Here is a 17534-nt window from a genome sequence, read left to right as displayed (position 1 = left end):
ATGCCTGAAGTCCCTCTCAACTTTCCAGTTACCTGAATCAAAAATTCCCTTTTATTGCATAATCCAGTTTCAGTTTCAGTTCTGTTGCTTTCAACCAAATATCAACCTGATACTATAATTGGCTTCATGTTTGTCTATACCCTCTCCCACCATGAGATTATAAGGTCTGATAAACTAATAGGAATTTCTAAATTTTCAGATAGAAAATTTAGCTATCTGAGAACTAGCATACAGCAAGTACTCAATTTTTTTTTTTGAATGAATGAAGACAATAAAAGCAAAATAAGGTAGAAGGAAATAAAGAAGGAGAAAAGGAGAGAAACAATGTCCAGATCATGTTTGAAAAGCAGGGCTACCCTGCAGGCCTGAAAGCTCACACATGCCAGGAGAAACACCTACTACTCCCATCAGCCCTGATTCCCCTGAAGCCTGGCACAGCCACAAAGCCAGGCCAGATGGGACCTGCCTCACTGACACCCAGTCAGGCTTCGGTTGCTTTGGCTTGGTTTCTACATAACATGAAAAGCAAGAAGGTCTGTCTGAAATGTCTATATGATACTCAGAATTGAAATCCTGGATCTCAAGGGTTTAACTGTCTAAGGCACGCTCCACTCTGCCTCTAGTTCCTCAAGAAAACCCAGTGGTGAGAGAATCACTTTGACTTCAGTGATTCCCACCGATCTTACTGCTGAGCCAGAAAGTAGGGGCTGATGTTCACTTACGGGAGTGCAGCCAAGAGGAAAGGTGGCATAGACAACCTGGAAACTTCCCAGTATTTCCACGCCAAACAATTAACCTGAAAGATTAAGCAGTTCTGGGGATTTAGTGCAGTAAGAAGAAGAACAAACACAAGTAGTGCTTTCCGTGTGCCAGGCACTATTCTAAGTGCTTCATATGTGTTCACTTATGCAATACAGCACCCTGTGATGTAGGTACCACTACTCTGCCCAGTTTATGGATAAGAAAATTGCAATAACAAACATGAACACAGACATTTAAGTGTGATGCTCATCGCAATTGTTTTATATCTGCAAGAAAGGGAGATATAATTTTAATATTCCTCATCAGGGGATTGGTTAAGTAGATTATGGTATATACATACAATGGAATAGTGCACCTACTTTGTTTTAAATGAGGTAGATTTATATATATGAACATTAAATGATGTCTGTGCTATTTTATGCATGTGCATATACATATATAGTTATATTATAATGTAAAAACCACAAATGAGCTCATATTCTACACACTATTCTGTTAAACTATATATATAGCTTAACTACACACATAGTTATACAGTTATATTTAACTATATATAGTTATATTTAATTATATATAGTTACACATAGCTTAACTATATATATCATTATATATATAGTTACATATCTATATATATATCTTATATATATAAACAGAACAGTGTGTATAGTATGAACTCACTTGTGGTTTTTTTTTTTTTTTTTTTTTTTGAGGCAGAGTCTCACTCTGTCACCCACTGGTACAGTGGCGTAATCTCAGCTCACTGCAACCTCCGCCTTCCTGGTTCAAGCAGTTGTCCTGCATCAGCCTCCCAAGTAGCTGGGATTACAGGCACCTGCCACCATGCATGGCTAATTTTTTTTTTTTTTTTTTGTATTTTTAGTAGAGATGGGGTTTCACCAAGTTGGCCAGGCTGGTTTCGAACTCCTGACCTCAGGTGGTCCACCATCTCAGCCTCCTAAAGTGGCATGAGCCACTATGCCCAGCCCACTTGTGGTTTTTATATTACATGTAAATAGATACGTTTTTTTTAATTTGGTTTAGAGTTAGAGTCTCACTCTATCACACAGGCTGAAATGCAATGACTCGATCATAGCTCACTGCTGCCTTGAACTCCTGGGTTCACGTGATCCTCCTGCCTCAGTTTCCCAAGTAGCTAGGACTACAGGCGTGTGCTACCACATTTGGCTAATTTTTGTACTTTGTGTACAGTTAGTCTTGCTATATGTTTCCCAGGTTGGTTTCAAAGTCCTGTCCTCAAATGAACCTCCCACCTCAGCCTCCCAAAGTGCTAGAATTGCAGGCATGAGTCATTGCTCCTGGCCTATATTTTATATGTAAAAGAAAACTCTCAAAAATGATAGCAAACTGTTCTTTATAGTTACCTCTGAAACACAGTTGCTCACCTCAGTATTATTGACATTTTGGACCAGATACCTGCATGTACCGGTGCTGTCCTACGCATTGTAGGATGTTGAACACCACCCCTGGCCTCTACCCACTAGATGCCAATAGCTCTGCTCCAGTTGTGACAACCAAAAGTGTTTGCAGACATGGGCCAAAAGTCCCCTAAGAGGGCAAAAGAGTACTCTGTTGAGAACAACTGCTCTGGGAAAAATTTGGGGAAATTTTACTTTCTCTGTATTGTGGTTTTTTGTTTTTGTTTTTGTTTTTTTTGTAATAATTATGTGTTTTCAGGATGGGCATGGTGGCTCATGCCTGTAATCCCAGCACTTTAGGAGGCTGAGGCTGGTGGATCATTGGAGGTCAGGAGTTTGAGACCAGCCTGGCCAACATGGTGAAACCCCATCCCTACTGAAAATACAAAAATTAGCCAGGTATGCTGGTGGGCACCTAGAATCCCAGCTATTCAGAAGACTGAGGCAGGAGAATCACTTGGACCCAGGGGCGGAGGTTGCAGTGAGCCAAGATTGAGCCACTGCATTCCAGCCTGGGCAACAGAGCAAGGTCCTGTCAATAATAACAATAATAATAATAATAACAACAACAATAATAATGTGTTTTTAGTAAAAATATAAATGAGAAAGGCAAATTATCTAATTAACTGGTATGTGAAGGCTCTGAGAGCTGGAAGCCTAGGGAAAGCACCTTTACTGGGGTAACTCTTCCTGCTCGAACATGTAGGTCTTCCTCAAAGCAGGTCTTGCCTCCATCCATTTGCTCAGTTATTGGCTTACCCACCTGGGCAGGTCTTTTAATATAGTTCAGTGGTTTGTACCAGCAAACCGATTAGAAATGCAAAGTCTCAGGCCTCACCCCTTACCTACTATATGTAAAACTCTGGGAGTGGGGCCTCCAATTTGTGTTTTTACAGCCTTCCAGACAATGCTGATGCAAGCTCAATTTTGAGAATCACTAACAGAATTAACAGCCCAAGGGAATGAGAGAGCTTCATTAAAACTTTGCATATTCCTCTAATGATCTTGAAGGATTATACAGCAAGCACTCAATGCTTCCTGATTTTCTGGGAGATAATTTCCTCTTTGGAAATTCTTCATTCTAGTCTGAAACGCAAGGCCAGAGTTGAGAAGGTGCTTTTTCTATCCATTACAGGAGTCTGTAAGCCAACGGTTCACACCAAAAGTTCAAATGCTGCAAGGCCTGTGTTTACTAGCTTAGACCCTGTGAAAAATCAGTCACTGGCTGGGTGCAGTGGTTCATGCCTGTCATCCCAGCACTTTGAGAGGCTGAGGCAGGAGGATCACTTGAGCCCAGGAATTTGAGACCAACCTGGGCAACATATCAAGACCCTATCTCTACAAAAAAATAAATAAATTAGCCAGGCATGGTGGTGTGTGCCTTTAGTCCCAGCTACTCAAGAAGCTGAGGCGGGAGGATCTCTTGAGCCCAGGAGGTTGAGGCTGCAGTAAACCATGATCGTGCCACTCTACTGCAGCCTGGGTGACAGGGCAAGACTCTGTCTCAAAAAAAAAAAAAACATCAGTTACTGCTTCTAATCTCCCCAAAGGGTTAAATAGCCTCCATAATCTTTTGGAAAATGAAGTTTTAAGTGAGAAAGAAAATGTTCTCAGAGTACTGTTCGCATTCACAGCTCCTCCTGGAAAATGTTGGAATATTAGCTAAAGGATCACCTTTCATCCTACGAGAACGTAATTACGAACACGCAAAATAATCTCCCCTGTGAATATATTTTAAGGTTCAAATTTGAGTATGGAATAACCAATCTGTTGATACTCTGGCTGTAGAGATGTGGGTATTTGGAGCTGTTTAAAAAGAAACTGGAAAAAACCTGGCTCAATCTTTGGCCCTAAGTCATCACTTGCATCTAAATAATTCTGGCATAAAGATCTTTAGATGCCACAGCTAATTCAGCCCCAGTGACTGGGGTAGGGAGTGAGAATTAGAAGCTGAAAAATGCTTTAACGGTACCTGATACGGTGAAAGCAGGGCGAAGTTGTTCTGAAAATCCTGGAAATGGGCCAGAAAGAAGTCAGTGCTCATGGCATCAATGTGTGAGCAGGTCACGCCTTTGACCAGCTGCCCAGCACTAGAAAACAAAACAAGGGACTCAGGAGAGGAAGGAGGTGAGGAGGAGAGGAAAGAAAGAGCAAGAGAAGGCAGATATGATCAGACACAAGCTACAGACGTGACTGCCTAACTCCCCCTCCTGGGAAAGTAGGCTGCTCTGGCAAAACGTTCTGAAGGGCCTGTTCGGCACCCAGGCCGAGTTACATTTTCCTACCTCAAAAGCTCCTCAGGCCTTCTGGTGGTCTTTAACAGAAGCTCATACAGGAACAGAGCCTGCGAGAAGAGAATGATCGACAGCACTGATGGTACACTCAGCGTGTGTCCAACACTGTGAGGCCCCATCAGGCAGGTGCTCCACAATCCCGTTTTACAGATGGGAAAATGGAGGCTTAACAGGCTATGTGAGTTACCTAGGACTACACCATCGCTAAGTGGCAGTGCCTGGATTTGAACCAGCGTCAAGGTAATTCCAGAGCCCTGTTCTCACACTCCAGGTGATTCTCTACGCCCCATGAGGCAGATGAGAGGCAAAGAAGTTGGTGGCAGGGCTGGAGTTTTACTTCCTGTGATTTACAAAACTGCTGACCAGTTGAGAACTCCCTGTGGCTCCTACTTACACGTGCGCCTGCCAGGTCCTGAACACCAGGCATCCCAGAATAGACCAGGATGGGCTAGAAAGCACCAGCAATAAAGTACCCGCAGCCAGCAGCATGCACTCCCTTCAAACCACCCCCCAATGAGCACTCTAGAACAATGCCAAGTAGACAAGGGAGTCATTTGTTTTAAGGAACATAATTTTACAGAATCCCTAACTTGCAGATGCAATCAAGTACTACATTTGTCTATTTTATAGACTCTGAAACTTTGGGCATCATTCCCCAAACAGAATAAATTATGAGCTAGCGTTAGATATGGTAGCTGAGAGCCAGAAAGCAGCACAAAAGCCCAGGCAAAAGGAGTGGGTGATGGAGGGAAGTTCTGGACACTGTTTGTGGCCCCAAAGATTTCCTTGGGCACGGAGTCAAATTCCGGGACCCTCCCACGGTCTTTCCCCGTCTCAGGAAATGGCAATCCCATCAGCTCAGTGGGACAAAAGTATCTTGAAGTCTTTGGTGGCAGGATGTATTTTCCAAAATAAAACTATTGGCCGGGTGCCCTGGTTCACAACTGTAATCCCAGGACTTTGGGAGGCTAAGTCAGGCAGATCACTTGAGGTCAAGAGTTCGACACCAGCCTGGCTAACATGGTGAAACTCTGTCTCTATAAAAAACACAAAAATTAGCCTGGCATTACAGCGTGTGCTTGTAATCCCAGCTACTCAGGAGGCGGAGCCATGAGGATTGCTTGAACTCGGGAGGAGGAGGAGGTTACAGTGAGCCAAGATTGTGCCACTGCACTCCAGCCTCGGTAACTGAGAGAGACTCTGTCTCAAAAAATAAAACAAAATAAAATAAAACGGTTGCCACTGTTACTAAATTTAGAGGTGGTTTGTGACACACCAATAGATAACCGGGATATCATCCAGCCTCATGAGAGACCCTGAGCAAGAGCCCCTGCAACAGACAGGGATTTGTGTCTGGGATTTCATTCAGTTTTGCACTCTCAGCACTGTGAGTGGTGCCTGGCGCATTGTTGGGCGGTGCTTGATAAACATTTCCTGAGTGCATGTAATGAAGATTGACTGGATACAAAGGAAGTCAAGGACGGTACTAAGGCAGAGCATCCACTTCAACAGCACCATCCCCCCAAGTGGCCTCAATGCTCACAGCATTTAATAACACACATAATAGCCGCAAATATTTATAGCACACAACCCACGTGGCATATAACAGTGACCCTCATTTTATTATCAAAATTATCCCCATTTTGCACATGAGAAAACTGAGGCCATATAAGGACCTTCTCCAAAGCTAATAAATAAGTGGGAGCCAGAATTCATGCTCAGGTGTTGTCTAACTTTTTTTTAAGAGACAGGGTCTTGCTCTGTTGCCCAGACTGGAGTGCAGTAGTAGCATAACCATAGCTCACTGCATTGTGGAACTCCCAGGCTCACATGATCCTCCTGCCCCAGCCTCCTGAGTAGCTGGGACCACAGACATGCATCACCACGCCTGGCTAATTTTTTAACTTTTTGTAGAGACAGGGTCTTGCTACGTTGCCCAGGCTGGTCTCAAACTCCTGGCGTCAAGCGATCCTCCTGCCTCAGCCTGTCCAACTTCTTAACACTATACTATTCTGCCTCCTATACTAATCACACAGAAATAAATTTCTTTTATCAAATTAACCTTAAAACAGACCATTCATTCTCACAAGACAGAGAGTCAGAAATACAGGATCGATCTGTGCTTCATGGCAGTACCTGGCTCCTTCCAAGTTCCTTATCCTTCAGGACTGTAGAGTTGAATCCAGGTTGCCTCCTTAAATCAAAGAGAGACACTTCCTTAAAGAAAGCCCCTTGTATCTCCACAATGCCTGAGGCAGTGTCTCCAGCTTCCACCATCTGCCAAAAGTGAGAAGCATCAAAACAACCTTGTAAAAAATGCATTGAGCTTTAAGGAAGGGCCGGACACTACAACACAGGCAATAAAATCCATCAGACCGGCTCAGCAACCCTAGGAAGTGGAGAGTAGCATCATCCCCATTTCACAGGTGAGGAAACAGAGACTTAAAGTGTGATGAGTTGAAAGTCAGTAAGTGAGATTCAAGCCCAAGTCTGTCTGATTCCAAAACCCATGCAACCCATGCTCTTCATTTCTTTATTTTAACTGTATGGGCTACTTGCTATCTGTAAGATGTTGGTGTTTTAGGCCAAACCCCTTAAGTTTTGGGGTTTTTGGGGTTTTTTTGTTTTTGTTTTTGTTTTTTTTTGATATGGGAGTCTGGCTGTGTCACCAGGCTGGAGTTCAGTGGCACGATCTTGGCTCACTGCAATCTCCACCTCCTGAGTTCAAGCAATTTCCCTGCCTCAGCCTCCCGAAGAGCCGGGACTACAGGAGTGCACCACCATGCCCAGCTAATTTTTTTTGTTTTTAGTAGAGACGGGGTTTCACCATGTTGGCCAGGCTGGTCTCAATCTCCTAACCTCATGATCTACCCACCTTGGCCTTCCAAAGTGCTGGGATTATAGGCGTAAGCCACTGCACCTGGCCAAGTTTTGGTTTCTTAACAGATTTTGCCATTGGACAGAACAGACCTGATAGGGCAAGATGTCAAAAGACTCCCTGACAAGTAAAAAAGGGGCCAGGCATGGTGGCTCACGCCTGTAATCCCAGAACTGTAGGAGGCCAAGGCAGGTGGATCACTTGAGCCCAAGAGTTTGAGACCAGCCCAGGCAACATGGCAAGACCCCATCTCTAGAAAAAACACAAAAATTAGTGAGTGGCACAGGTCTGTAGTCCCAGCTACTTGGGAGGCTGAGGTGGGAGGATCACTTGAGCCCTGGAGGTGGAGGCTGCAGTGAACCAAGATCATGCCACTGCATGCTGACTGGGGTAATAGAGGAAGACCCTATCTAAACAAACAAACAAAAAAACAGAATACAGACATGGCTGTGGACCATGAAAAGGGCTTTCAGACGCACCCTAGAACTTTGGGGTTTATTTTTAGATTTGAAAAACAAATTTTAGGCCAGGCACAGTGGCTCACACCTGTAATCCCAGCACTTTTGGAGGCTGAAGCAGAAGGATTATTTGAGGCCAGGAGTTTGGCAGCCTGGCAATAGAGCAATACTCCATCTCTACGAAAAATGAATAAATTAGCCAGACATGGTGGCTTTAGGCCGGGAGTTCAAGACTAGCCTGGGCAACATAGCAAGACCCTGTCTCTACAAAGTTAAAAAATTAGCCAGGCATGGTGATGCACGCCTGTGGTCCCAGCCACTCAGGAAGTTGAGGCAGGACGATTGCTTGAGCCCGGAAGACTGTGATGAGCTATGATCGTACCACTGTACTCCAGCCTGGGCAACACAGAAAGACTGTCTCAAAAAAAAAAAAAAAAAAAACTTGAAGTGTTATAAGATCAGGAAACCTGATTTAAGAAAAGTCTTCTAGGCCAGGCACCGTGGCTCAAGCCTGTAATCCCAGCACTTTAGGAGGCAGAGGCGGGTGGATCATGAGATCTGGAGATCAAGACCATCCTGGCCAACATAGTGAAACCCCATCTCTACTAAAAATACAAAAAATTTGCCAGGCGTGGTGTTGGACACCTATAGTCCCAGTTACTTGGAGGGCTGAGGCAGGAGAACGGCGTGAACCCGGGAGGCGGAGCTTGCAGTGAGCCAAGATCGCGCCACTACACTCCAGCCTGGGTGACAGAGCAAGACTCCGTCTCAAAAAAAAAAAAAGAAAAAAAAAAGAAAAGTCTTCCAGATTAGACTGTCTGGGAGAACAAAGGGGTCTGGGAAGAATGACAGCATGACCGAAGGGCTCTGTCTGGAAAGGAGGGAAGGTGTACCACCAGGAGAAGGCAGAGCCACCACAGACACCAACGACTGAGACAATCCCAGCCCTCGGTTCATGGTCCAAAGTCACAACCCACTCACCAAACCCCAAAAACACACCCCGTGACATGTGGCTGAGCACCAGACATCATCCTCTCACCTTGCTGAGGATACCTTGCTGCTGGGCAGGTGACAAGTCAGACACGTACTGGGAAACGGCACTTCTCAGGACCTGCGAGAGGTCCTTACAATTCATGCTGCAGAAGGCCTGGGTGCTGACCCCAGCCAGCAGCGCGCCCATCTGGCTGACATTGTAGAAAGACAGCACCTGGAAGAGGAGCAGCCGCACAGTCAGGCTCTGCTCCCGCCTTTCACCTCTCCAACATGCACTCAGCCCATCTATGTGTCAAGTATCAGGATGAGTGACACATTAGGGGCACAGCAGTGAGCCAGACAGATGCTGCCTCCACAGGCCTTCCTTCCTTCTATCAAGAAAGAGAGTTTGCTGGGTGTGGTGGATCACACCTGTAACCCCAGTACTTTGAGAGGCCAAGGCAGGTGGATCACCTGAGGTCAGGAGTTCGAGACCAACCTGGCCAACATGGTACAACCCCATCTCTGTTAAAAATACAAAAATTAGCCAAGTGTGGTAGCAGGTGCCTATAATCCCAGCTACTTGGGAGGCTGAGGCAAGAGAATTGCTTGAACTCAGGAGACAGAGGTTGCAGTGAGCCGAGACTGTGCCATTGCACTACAGCCTGGGCAACAAGAGCAAAACTCCATCTCAAAAAAAAAAAGATAAAAGAAAAGAAAGAAATTATACGTGGGTTTTTTTTCCTTCCTTTAGAGTGAAGATGCTAGAAAGTTTTCCATATAATCAAGGACATGCTTTGGTTCTATGAAAAGACAGCTGAGTGGGTTCCTTCAGTTATTCTGTGTATAATGGGTGATCTCATGCTGTCTTCAAAGAAGGCATGACCTTTTGACCTCTTGCCTTCTGAGTAAAAGTGGCCTCACCCCTCAGTAGGAAGAGTTGGATATTAGAAAAGAAACAAACCACTTTGTCCTGGGCTGGGAGGGAACAAAACAGTCTCCCTAACTCCCTAAAACCAAATCAGAGAGGACTGTCAAGGTGGACCCATGGAGCCCCAATCAAGGTCCAGAAACAAGGATTCAAAGCCTTCAGCGTAAAGTCACCATGAGGCTAGAAGAGACCAGATGAATGGGCTGGCCTGGTACCTGAGTCAGAAAGTGGGAATGGGTGGGCATTGGTCATGGTGCCATGCTGGAGACAGTGAGCGCCAGAGGTAAACAAGACGCCTCTGAGGCCAGGTGCCCTGGGTTCAATCCCAGCTGCGTGACTTTGATGTGGCCTTTTCCAGTTCTCTTACACACTCTGTACCTCACATGAATGGACCGGACAATGAAGATGATAGCACTACTGACTTCAGAGGATTGTTGGATTAAATGATTAACTCACTTAGAACACAACCTGGCACATAGTAAATGTTCAGTAAATGTTTGTTATTCCACATCCCCCTCCCTTAGCCCCGCGATGGAGGAAGCAGGCTAGGACCAGCCCTCGGAGCTACAGCTGCCCTTCATCCCCCCTTCGCCCTCCCTACCAACATCCTGCTCCAGTTCCCACTTGGATTTACTTTGGAGAATGTGGTTGAAATATAGCTGGCTCAGAACCATGACATACCAAACCTAGCTTTAAAAATGAAGAAATTTAAAAAGACTTGGATGCCAAGAAGAAATCCCCTACTCCTGCTCTTTGGGCGGCCAAGGCAAGTAGATTGCTTGAGCCCAGGAGTTTGAGATCTGCCTGGGCAACTCTGCAAAATCCCATCTCTACAAAAAAATACAAAAAACCAGCCCAGCATGGTGGCACACCCCTGTGGTCCCAGCTACTCAGGAGACTGAGGTGGGAGGATCACCTGAGCCTGGGAGGTCAAGGCTGAAGTGAGCCAAGATGAGACCACTGCACTCCAGCCTGGGCAACACACTGAGACCCTGTCTCAAAAAAGAAAAAACGGGGAAGAAACCCCTCAGTTCCTGCGGCCGACTCCAGCACTGCCTTCTGGGTGCATGGATTCTACTCTATAACTCTTAAACCCCTTTACCACCTGAATCAAAAGATTTTGTTTTCATTTCCAACCTCAATGATTTTCTTCTTTATGAGACACTGTGGTATTTCGCTTTAGAGCAAGCAAAATGGAGCCCCTTACATTTTCAACATCTTCACCTCTTCCCATATCCTCCTTCCAGCTGCATGGGAGGTACTAACACTGGAATTATGGTGCTAGGTTAGTAAACATGACCTTTATGGAGTAGTCTCTCTTTTATTCTTTGAGATTTCTACTACTTTTTTTTTTTTTTTTTTTTTAAGACAGAGTCTTGCCCTGTAGCCCAGCCCAGTCTGGAGTACAGTGGCACGATCTCGGCTCACTGCCACCTCCTTTGCCTCCTGGGTTCAAGCGATTCTCCTGCTTCGGCCTGGAAGCAGCTGGAATTACAGGCGTGCACCATCGTGCCCAGCTAATTTTTCTATTTTTAGTAGAGACAGGGTTTCACCATGTTGTCCAGGCTGGTCTCAGGCTCCTAGCCTCAAGTGATCCATTCATCTCAGCCTCCCAAAATGCTGGGATTACAGGCATAAGGCACCATGCCCAGCCTGCTACCTTTCATCAAAAGAAAAATTGATGAGTTTTGTATAGTTAGTCAGACACAGTTAATACTCAATTCACAGTTTAGCAATTATAATGGATGCTTGTCAAACATCTGACAGTAAATTATGTTGTTTCAAAGTAATTAAAATTAATATCCAGAAGCCAAAAATAAATAAATGTTTGTTATTATTATTTGATTGGAATGGGTCCAAATCCAATCCTTGTGAGCCAGTTTGCATCCTGGGAAGTGGCCAGGAGTGTGGACTAAATGAGAAGGACACCAAAGGCCAGGTGCGGTGGTTCACACCTGTAATCCCAGCACTTTGGGAGGCCAAGGCGGGTGGATTACGAGGTCAGGAGTTTGAGACAAGCCTGGCCAACATGGCAAAATCTCATCTCTGCTAAAAATACAAAAATTAGCTGGGTGTGGTGATGGGTGCCTGTAGTCCCAGCTACTCGGAAGGCTGAGGCAGGAGAATTGCTTGAACCTGGGAGGCAGAGGTTGCAGTAAGCTGAGGTTGTGCCATTGCACTCCAGCGTGGGCGACAAGAGCAAACAAAACAAAAAAAGAAGATGACACCAAAATGCTTAGAACTCAAGTCTCTCAGATTTGGAGCCCTCTGGACTGGACCCAACCCAGGGACACTAATTGTCCCCAAAAGAATGTCCATTGTCTACCCCAGGAGCAGCTAGAACACAGATTAAGACTCATGTCCCCACCAAAGAGGACTGTCTGCCTGACAGTTCCTTCTCTGCAGCCCAAGATTGGAATAAAATAGCATCATCCCTAATCCCAAAGTAATGGCAAAAACTGTGATTGCTTTTTGCATCAACCTAATAGCAGTTCAACAGCAGGCAGGAAAATCCTGGGATGAGTCCCACATGTTGATCCCACTCAGTGATGGCTAACGCCCCTTGAGCTCATACTCTGTGGTGTCACCTGGTGGTCTAGCTTCTTCATGTGTACCAACTCACATAATATTTGCAGCAATGCTGCAGGGTAAGTGCTACTGATTTGTTATTGTTGTTGTTGTTTAATTTTTTTTTTTTTTTTGAGACAGGGTCTTGCTCTGTTGCCCAGGCTGGAGTGCAGTGGCACGATCTCTGCTCACTGCAACCTCCGCCTCCCAGGTTCAAGCCATCCTCCTGCCTCAGCCTCCCGAGCAGCTGGGATTACAGGCGTGCACCACCACGCCCAGCTAATTTTTGTATTTTTAGTAGAGACGGGATTTCACCACATTGATCAGGCTGGTCCCAAACTCCTAGCCTCAGGTGATACTCCACCTCAGCCTCCCAAAGTGCTGGAATTGCAGGTGTGGGCCACGTTGTCCAGCAGTAAGTGCTATTGTTGTTCACATTTTACAAATAGAGAAACTGAAGCAAAGTGAAAATAAGCAAATTGCCCAGTGTCACACAGCTAGTAAATGGCAAAGCGAGGATTTGAACCCAGGCAGTCCTTCTCAGCATCATCTTCTTACTGATTGGTTGCCCCTGCTGTGTGTATATAACTGACTGTTATGGATTAAATATTTGTGTCCCCCAAGAATTCGTATGTCAAAGTCCTAACCCCCAATGTGATGGTATTGGGAGGTGAGGCCTTTAAGGGTTAGATGATGTCATGAGATAATGATGGTCAGGTGATGGTCAGGATCCCCTGATCCAATGGGATTAGTTTCCTTGTAAGAGGAAACACCAGAGAGCTTGCTCTCATGTGGTCGGGTGAGCACACAGCAAGACGGAGGCCACCTACAGGCCAAGAGAAGAGGCCTCAGAATAAAACCTACATTTGTGACACCTTGATGTTGGACTTCCCAGTCTCCACTATTGTGAGAAGTAAATGTATGTTGTTTACGCCTCTCAATCTACAGTATATTGTTATGGCAGCCTGGGAGGACTAATACACTTAGGTCATCTCAGGGGAAATAAAGAAGAGTTTAAAACTCCAGCTGACCTTCTCATGGGCCAAGTATTTGGCAGACAAGACGATGACCTGGCTCTTGGCCCAACCTGAGACCTGGTTGAGGGTGGAGATGGCTCCGTGCACAGCCTCGGGGGAGAGAGATTCCAGTTGGCTGTAGGTCAAACCTACAACCGCATCCGACAAAGAACCCAGGGTCTCATTGAGCGTCTGGTTCTCTGTGGCAATGTCCAGGAGTTCTGCTTTGAGCTGGAAGGAGAGCAAATGAGAATGAGTGTTGACAGGAAGCAGGGCGGTGGCTCCCTCTGACCACATCCAGGGCTATTAGGACTCCACAGCATCCTCCCTGGACCTTGTCCCATCAAAGCCTCCAGGCCCAGAAATGAGGAAGGAAAGAGGCTCCCGCCATGCCCAGACAGTAAGACACCACACGGAGGACACCTTCTCTGGCCTTGGCTTTCATGTGCCGAAAATTCTCTGTGTGCTTCATTTAAATATTAATTTGTTATTAAATCAACCTTAATCCATGTCAGAAATAAATGTTGTTCCCTTTATAACTCCACCACACTCTTATAGCATCTATTGTCCTCTGGTGACCTTGAACTCTATATCCATATATATAAGCTGTTTTCCTTTCATGAAATAGCCAGGGCCCTTTTCAAGATAATTTATAATCTGTGTAAAAATAATTTTTTTTTCTCTTAAGACAGAGTTTTGCTCTCGTCGCCCAGACTAGAGTATAATGGCGTGGTCTTGGCTCACTGCAACACTGCAGCCCCCACCTTCCAGGTTCAAGTGATTCTCCTGCCTCAGTCTCCTGAGTTGCTGGGATTACAGGCACTCACCACCACACGAGGCTAATTTCTGTATTTTTAGTAGAGACTGGGTTTCACCATGTTGGCCAGTGTGGTCTCGAACTCCTGACCTCGTATGATCTGCCTACCTCAGTCTCCCAAAGTGCTAGGATTACAGGCATGAGCCACCACACCCGGCCAAAAATAACTCTTCACAGTTCAAGAAAGTAAAAGTCTCCTGAACATCCCACCTCATAAAAATAACTGTGATTAGCAATTGGGTGTATATGTTTCCAAGACTTCTTATACTTTATAAATATAGATATACTAGGTAGTTTTTACAGAGTTGTGATATGAACAGAAGCACAATTTGCTTTTCTGTATTTCCCCTTAAAATTATCTCTTGCACCTGTCTGCACATTTCTATGATCATTTTAATAATTATTTTATTGCAATATGCCTGCCTAATGATAGTAAAATGTGCGTTCCAACTGCTTTCGGTAAGGAACATGATAAAGTCACCTACCATACAAGGAGCTCTGTAACAAAAAACAAGAATGGTTCATGTTTTAACACCCGAATTTACGTATTAACGTTGTCATTTCAGACAGGTGCCCAAAACGGGTTTCTGGCAATATTGAAATAGCCACTGGGGGGCAGCAGAGCGAAGTAGAAGAAACAGCTGTCACAGCACCTGGGTTCTCTAAATTCAGCAACTCCCTTCCCTAGAGATCAGTTTCCACATCTGTAAAACGAAGGGGTGGACTACAGCGGCAGCTCTCAAAGTGTGGAGCACACCCAGCGGCATCTGCACCACCTGGGGACGTGTTAGAAATGCAGATTGCCAGGCTGCTCCCGGACCTCCTGAATCAGAGACAGTGGGGCTCTGAAATCCAGGGATCCCCAGACCCAGGGCCATAGATGGGGACCACCGGGACCCTGGTCTGTTAGAAACTAGCCACAGCAGGAGGTGAGCAGCAAGCCAGTGAGCATTACCGCCTGAGCTCTGCCTCCTGTCAGATCAGAGGCAGCATTAGATTCTCATAAGAGCAAACCCTATTGTGAATGCAAGAGACCTAGTCTGTGCGCTCCTTATGAGAATCTAATGCCTGATGATCTGTCATTGTCTCCTATTACCCCCAGATGGGACTGTCTAGTTGCAGGAAAACAAGCTCAGGGCTCCCACTGATTCCACATTATGGTGAGTTGTATAGTTGTTTCATTATATATTACAATGTAATAATAGAAATAAAGTGCACAGGCTGGGTGCAGTGGCTCACACCTGTAGTCCCAGTACTTTAAGAGGCCATGGCAGGCAGATCACAAGGTCAAGAGAATGAGATGATCCTGGCCACATGGTGAAACCCCATCTCTACTACAAATAAAAAACATTAGCTGGGCGTGGTGGCATGCACCTGTAGTCCCAGCTACTGGGGGGCTGAGGCAGAGAATTGCTTGGACCTGGGGGGCAGAGGTTGCAGTGAGCCAAGATCGTGCCACTGCACTCCACCCTGGCAACAGAGAGAGACTCCATCAAGAAAGGAGAGGAGAGGGGAAGGGGAGGGGGAGGGAGGGGGTAGGAAAAGGGGAGGGGGAGGGAGGGAAGGAGGAAAGAAGGAAAAAGAGAGAGCGAGAAAGAGAGAGGGAGGGAGGGAGGAAGGAAAAGAAAGGAAAGAAGGAAGGAAGGAAGGAAGGAAGGAAGGAAGGAAGGAAGGAAGGAAGGAAGGAAGGAAGGAAGGAAGGCAGGCAGGCACGCACAATAAATGTAATGCACTTGAATCATCCTGAAACAATCCCCTGGCCCCAGTCCATGGAAAAATTTGTCTTCCACAAAACCGGTCCCTGGTGCCAAAAAATTGTCTTCCACAAAACTGGACCGCTGCCACAAGCTGTATTTTAACAGGCCATCCCTGTAATTTAGATGCATTCTCCAGTTTGAGAATGACTGAGTTAGATGATCCCAAAGGGCTCCCTCATATCTAATCATATGCGACCTTCTCCTTGGTCAGGGCTGCCACATGTTGAGACCCCGGGGCCTTAACATATATTTGTCTTCTTATTTTTGCTTGAGCTTGCTTGGGAGGGATTCTTTTCCTTGGAAACAAAAATACACATTCACAGTCCAGGCTCAGTGGCTCAGGCCTGTCATCCCAGCACTTTGGGAGGCCAAGGCAGGCGGATCACTTGAGGTCAGGAGTTCAAGACCAGCCTAGCCAATATGGTGAAACCCCATCTCTACTAAAAATACAAAAAATTAGCCGGGCGTGCTGGCACGCACCTGTAGTCCCAGCTACTCTGGAGGCTGAGGCAAGGCGGAAGTTGCAATAAGATGAGATTGTGCCACTTGAACCCGGAAGGCAGAGGTTGCAGTGAGCTGAGATTATACCACTGCATTCCAGCCTGGGTGACAGAATGAGACACACAAAAAATGAGTCAAAAAAAAAAAAAAAAATGCCCTGACCAAAATAGATGGCCACAATCTCAAATGTCAAATGTGTTTGAGGACTTTACGGTGATGTGTGGAAAACTGCTCTGAAATTATGGATGGCTTTATCAAAATTTCATTTAATATTGTTTTCATGTCATCTTTTTTATTTTAAGCAAATTGAGAAGGGCCACAAAAAGTGGAATGGAAGGGGTAGAATTGAGACTTGACTGGATGGAAGAACAGAGAGATGGAGAGGAAGGAAAATGAGAGACAGTGTGTTTGCTCCTTTGTTCAGAAGCTGGCCTTGGGAACTCATAACCACCCTCCAATCCAGTGTTCTCAATCCTGGCTGCATTGAAATCACCTGAGAAGCTTTAAAATCAGGCCATACCCCAGGCCACATCCCCGAACAATAACATCAGAATCTCTGGGGATGGCACCTGGCAGGGATATTACTAATCTAGAGGCAGGTTCGAGAACCACTCCTTTATCTCCTGCCACCCCAGGCATGCTCACCAGAGCAGCGGTTTCAGAATCACCTGGAAGCTTGTTGGAAGTGCAGTGTCAGCTGGGCACAATGGCTCACACCTGTAATCCCAACACTTTGGGAGGCCAAGGGAAGAAGGAGGAAGAAGAGGAAGAAGAGAGAAAAGAAGAAGAGAGTCCTGGGCCTCAATCAAGAGCTCCTGAATCAGAATCTGCATTTAAGATCCCCAGGTGATCTGTATGCATATTTAAGTTAGAGGTAGCTATCCCTTTCTTTTCTTTTCTTTTCTTTTTTTTTTTTTTTTTTTACATAGGGTCTTGCTCTGTCATCCAGCTGGAGTGCAATGTCACTATCATAGCTCACTGCAGGCTGGCACTCCTCGGCTCAAGTGATCCTCCTACCTCAGCCTCCCAAGTAGCTGGCAGTATAGGCATATGGCTTTTTTTTTTTTTTTTTTTTTTTTTTTTTTTTGAGACAGAGTCTCACTCTGTCACCCCCCAGGCTGGAGTGCAGTGGCATGATCTCAGC

General features: G+C 45.7%; 1 protein-coding gene across 1 annotated transcript in view; it reads right to left on the bottom strand.

Moving 5' to 3' along the window:
* OTOA (otoancorin) overlaps positions 1-17534 on the bottom strand; it is an 80207-nt gene that overhangs the window by 37042 nt on the left and 25631 nt on the right. Inside the window, exons 12-17 of the mRNA XM_037989751.2 lie at positions 13331-13546; positions 8868-9035; positions 6629-6769; positions 4484-4542; positions 4171-4288; positions 723-796 (exon numbers count right to left, since the gene is read on the bottom strand). Of these exons, the coding sequence (XP_037845679.1) occupies positions 723-796; positions 4171-4288; positions 4484-4542; positions 6629-6769; positions 8868-9035; positions 13331-13546 (776 nt within the window). The remainder of the gene's footprint in view (positions 1-722; positions 797-4170; positions 4289-4483; positions 4543-6628; positions 6770-8867; positions 9036-13330; positions 13547-17534) is intronic.

This window comes from Chlorocebus sabaeus, chromosome 5 (genome assembly GCF_047675955.1).
Source record: "Chlorocebus sabaeus isolate Y175 chromosome 5, mChlSab1.0.hap1, whole genome shotgun sequence".
In the NCBI taxonomy this organism is placed as follows: domain Eukaryota; kingdom Metazoa; phylum Chordata; class Mammalia; order Primates; family Cercopithecidae; genus Chlorocebus; species Chlorocebus sabaeus.
This window is presented reverse-complemented; position numbering and strand designations above follow the sequence as displayed.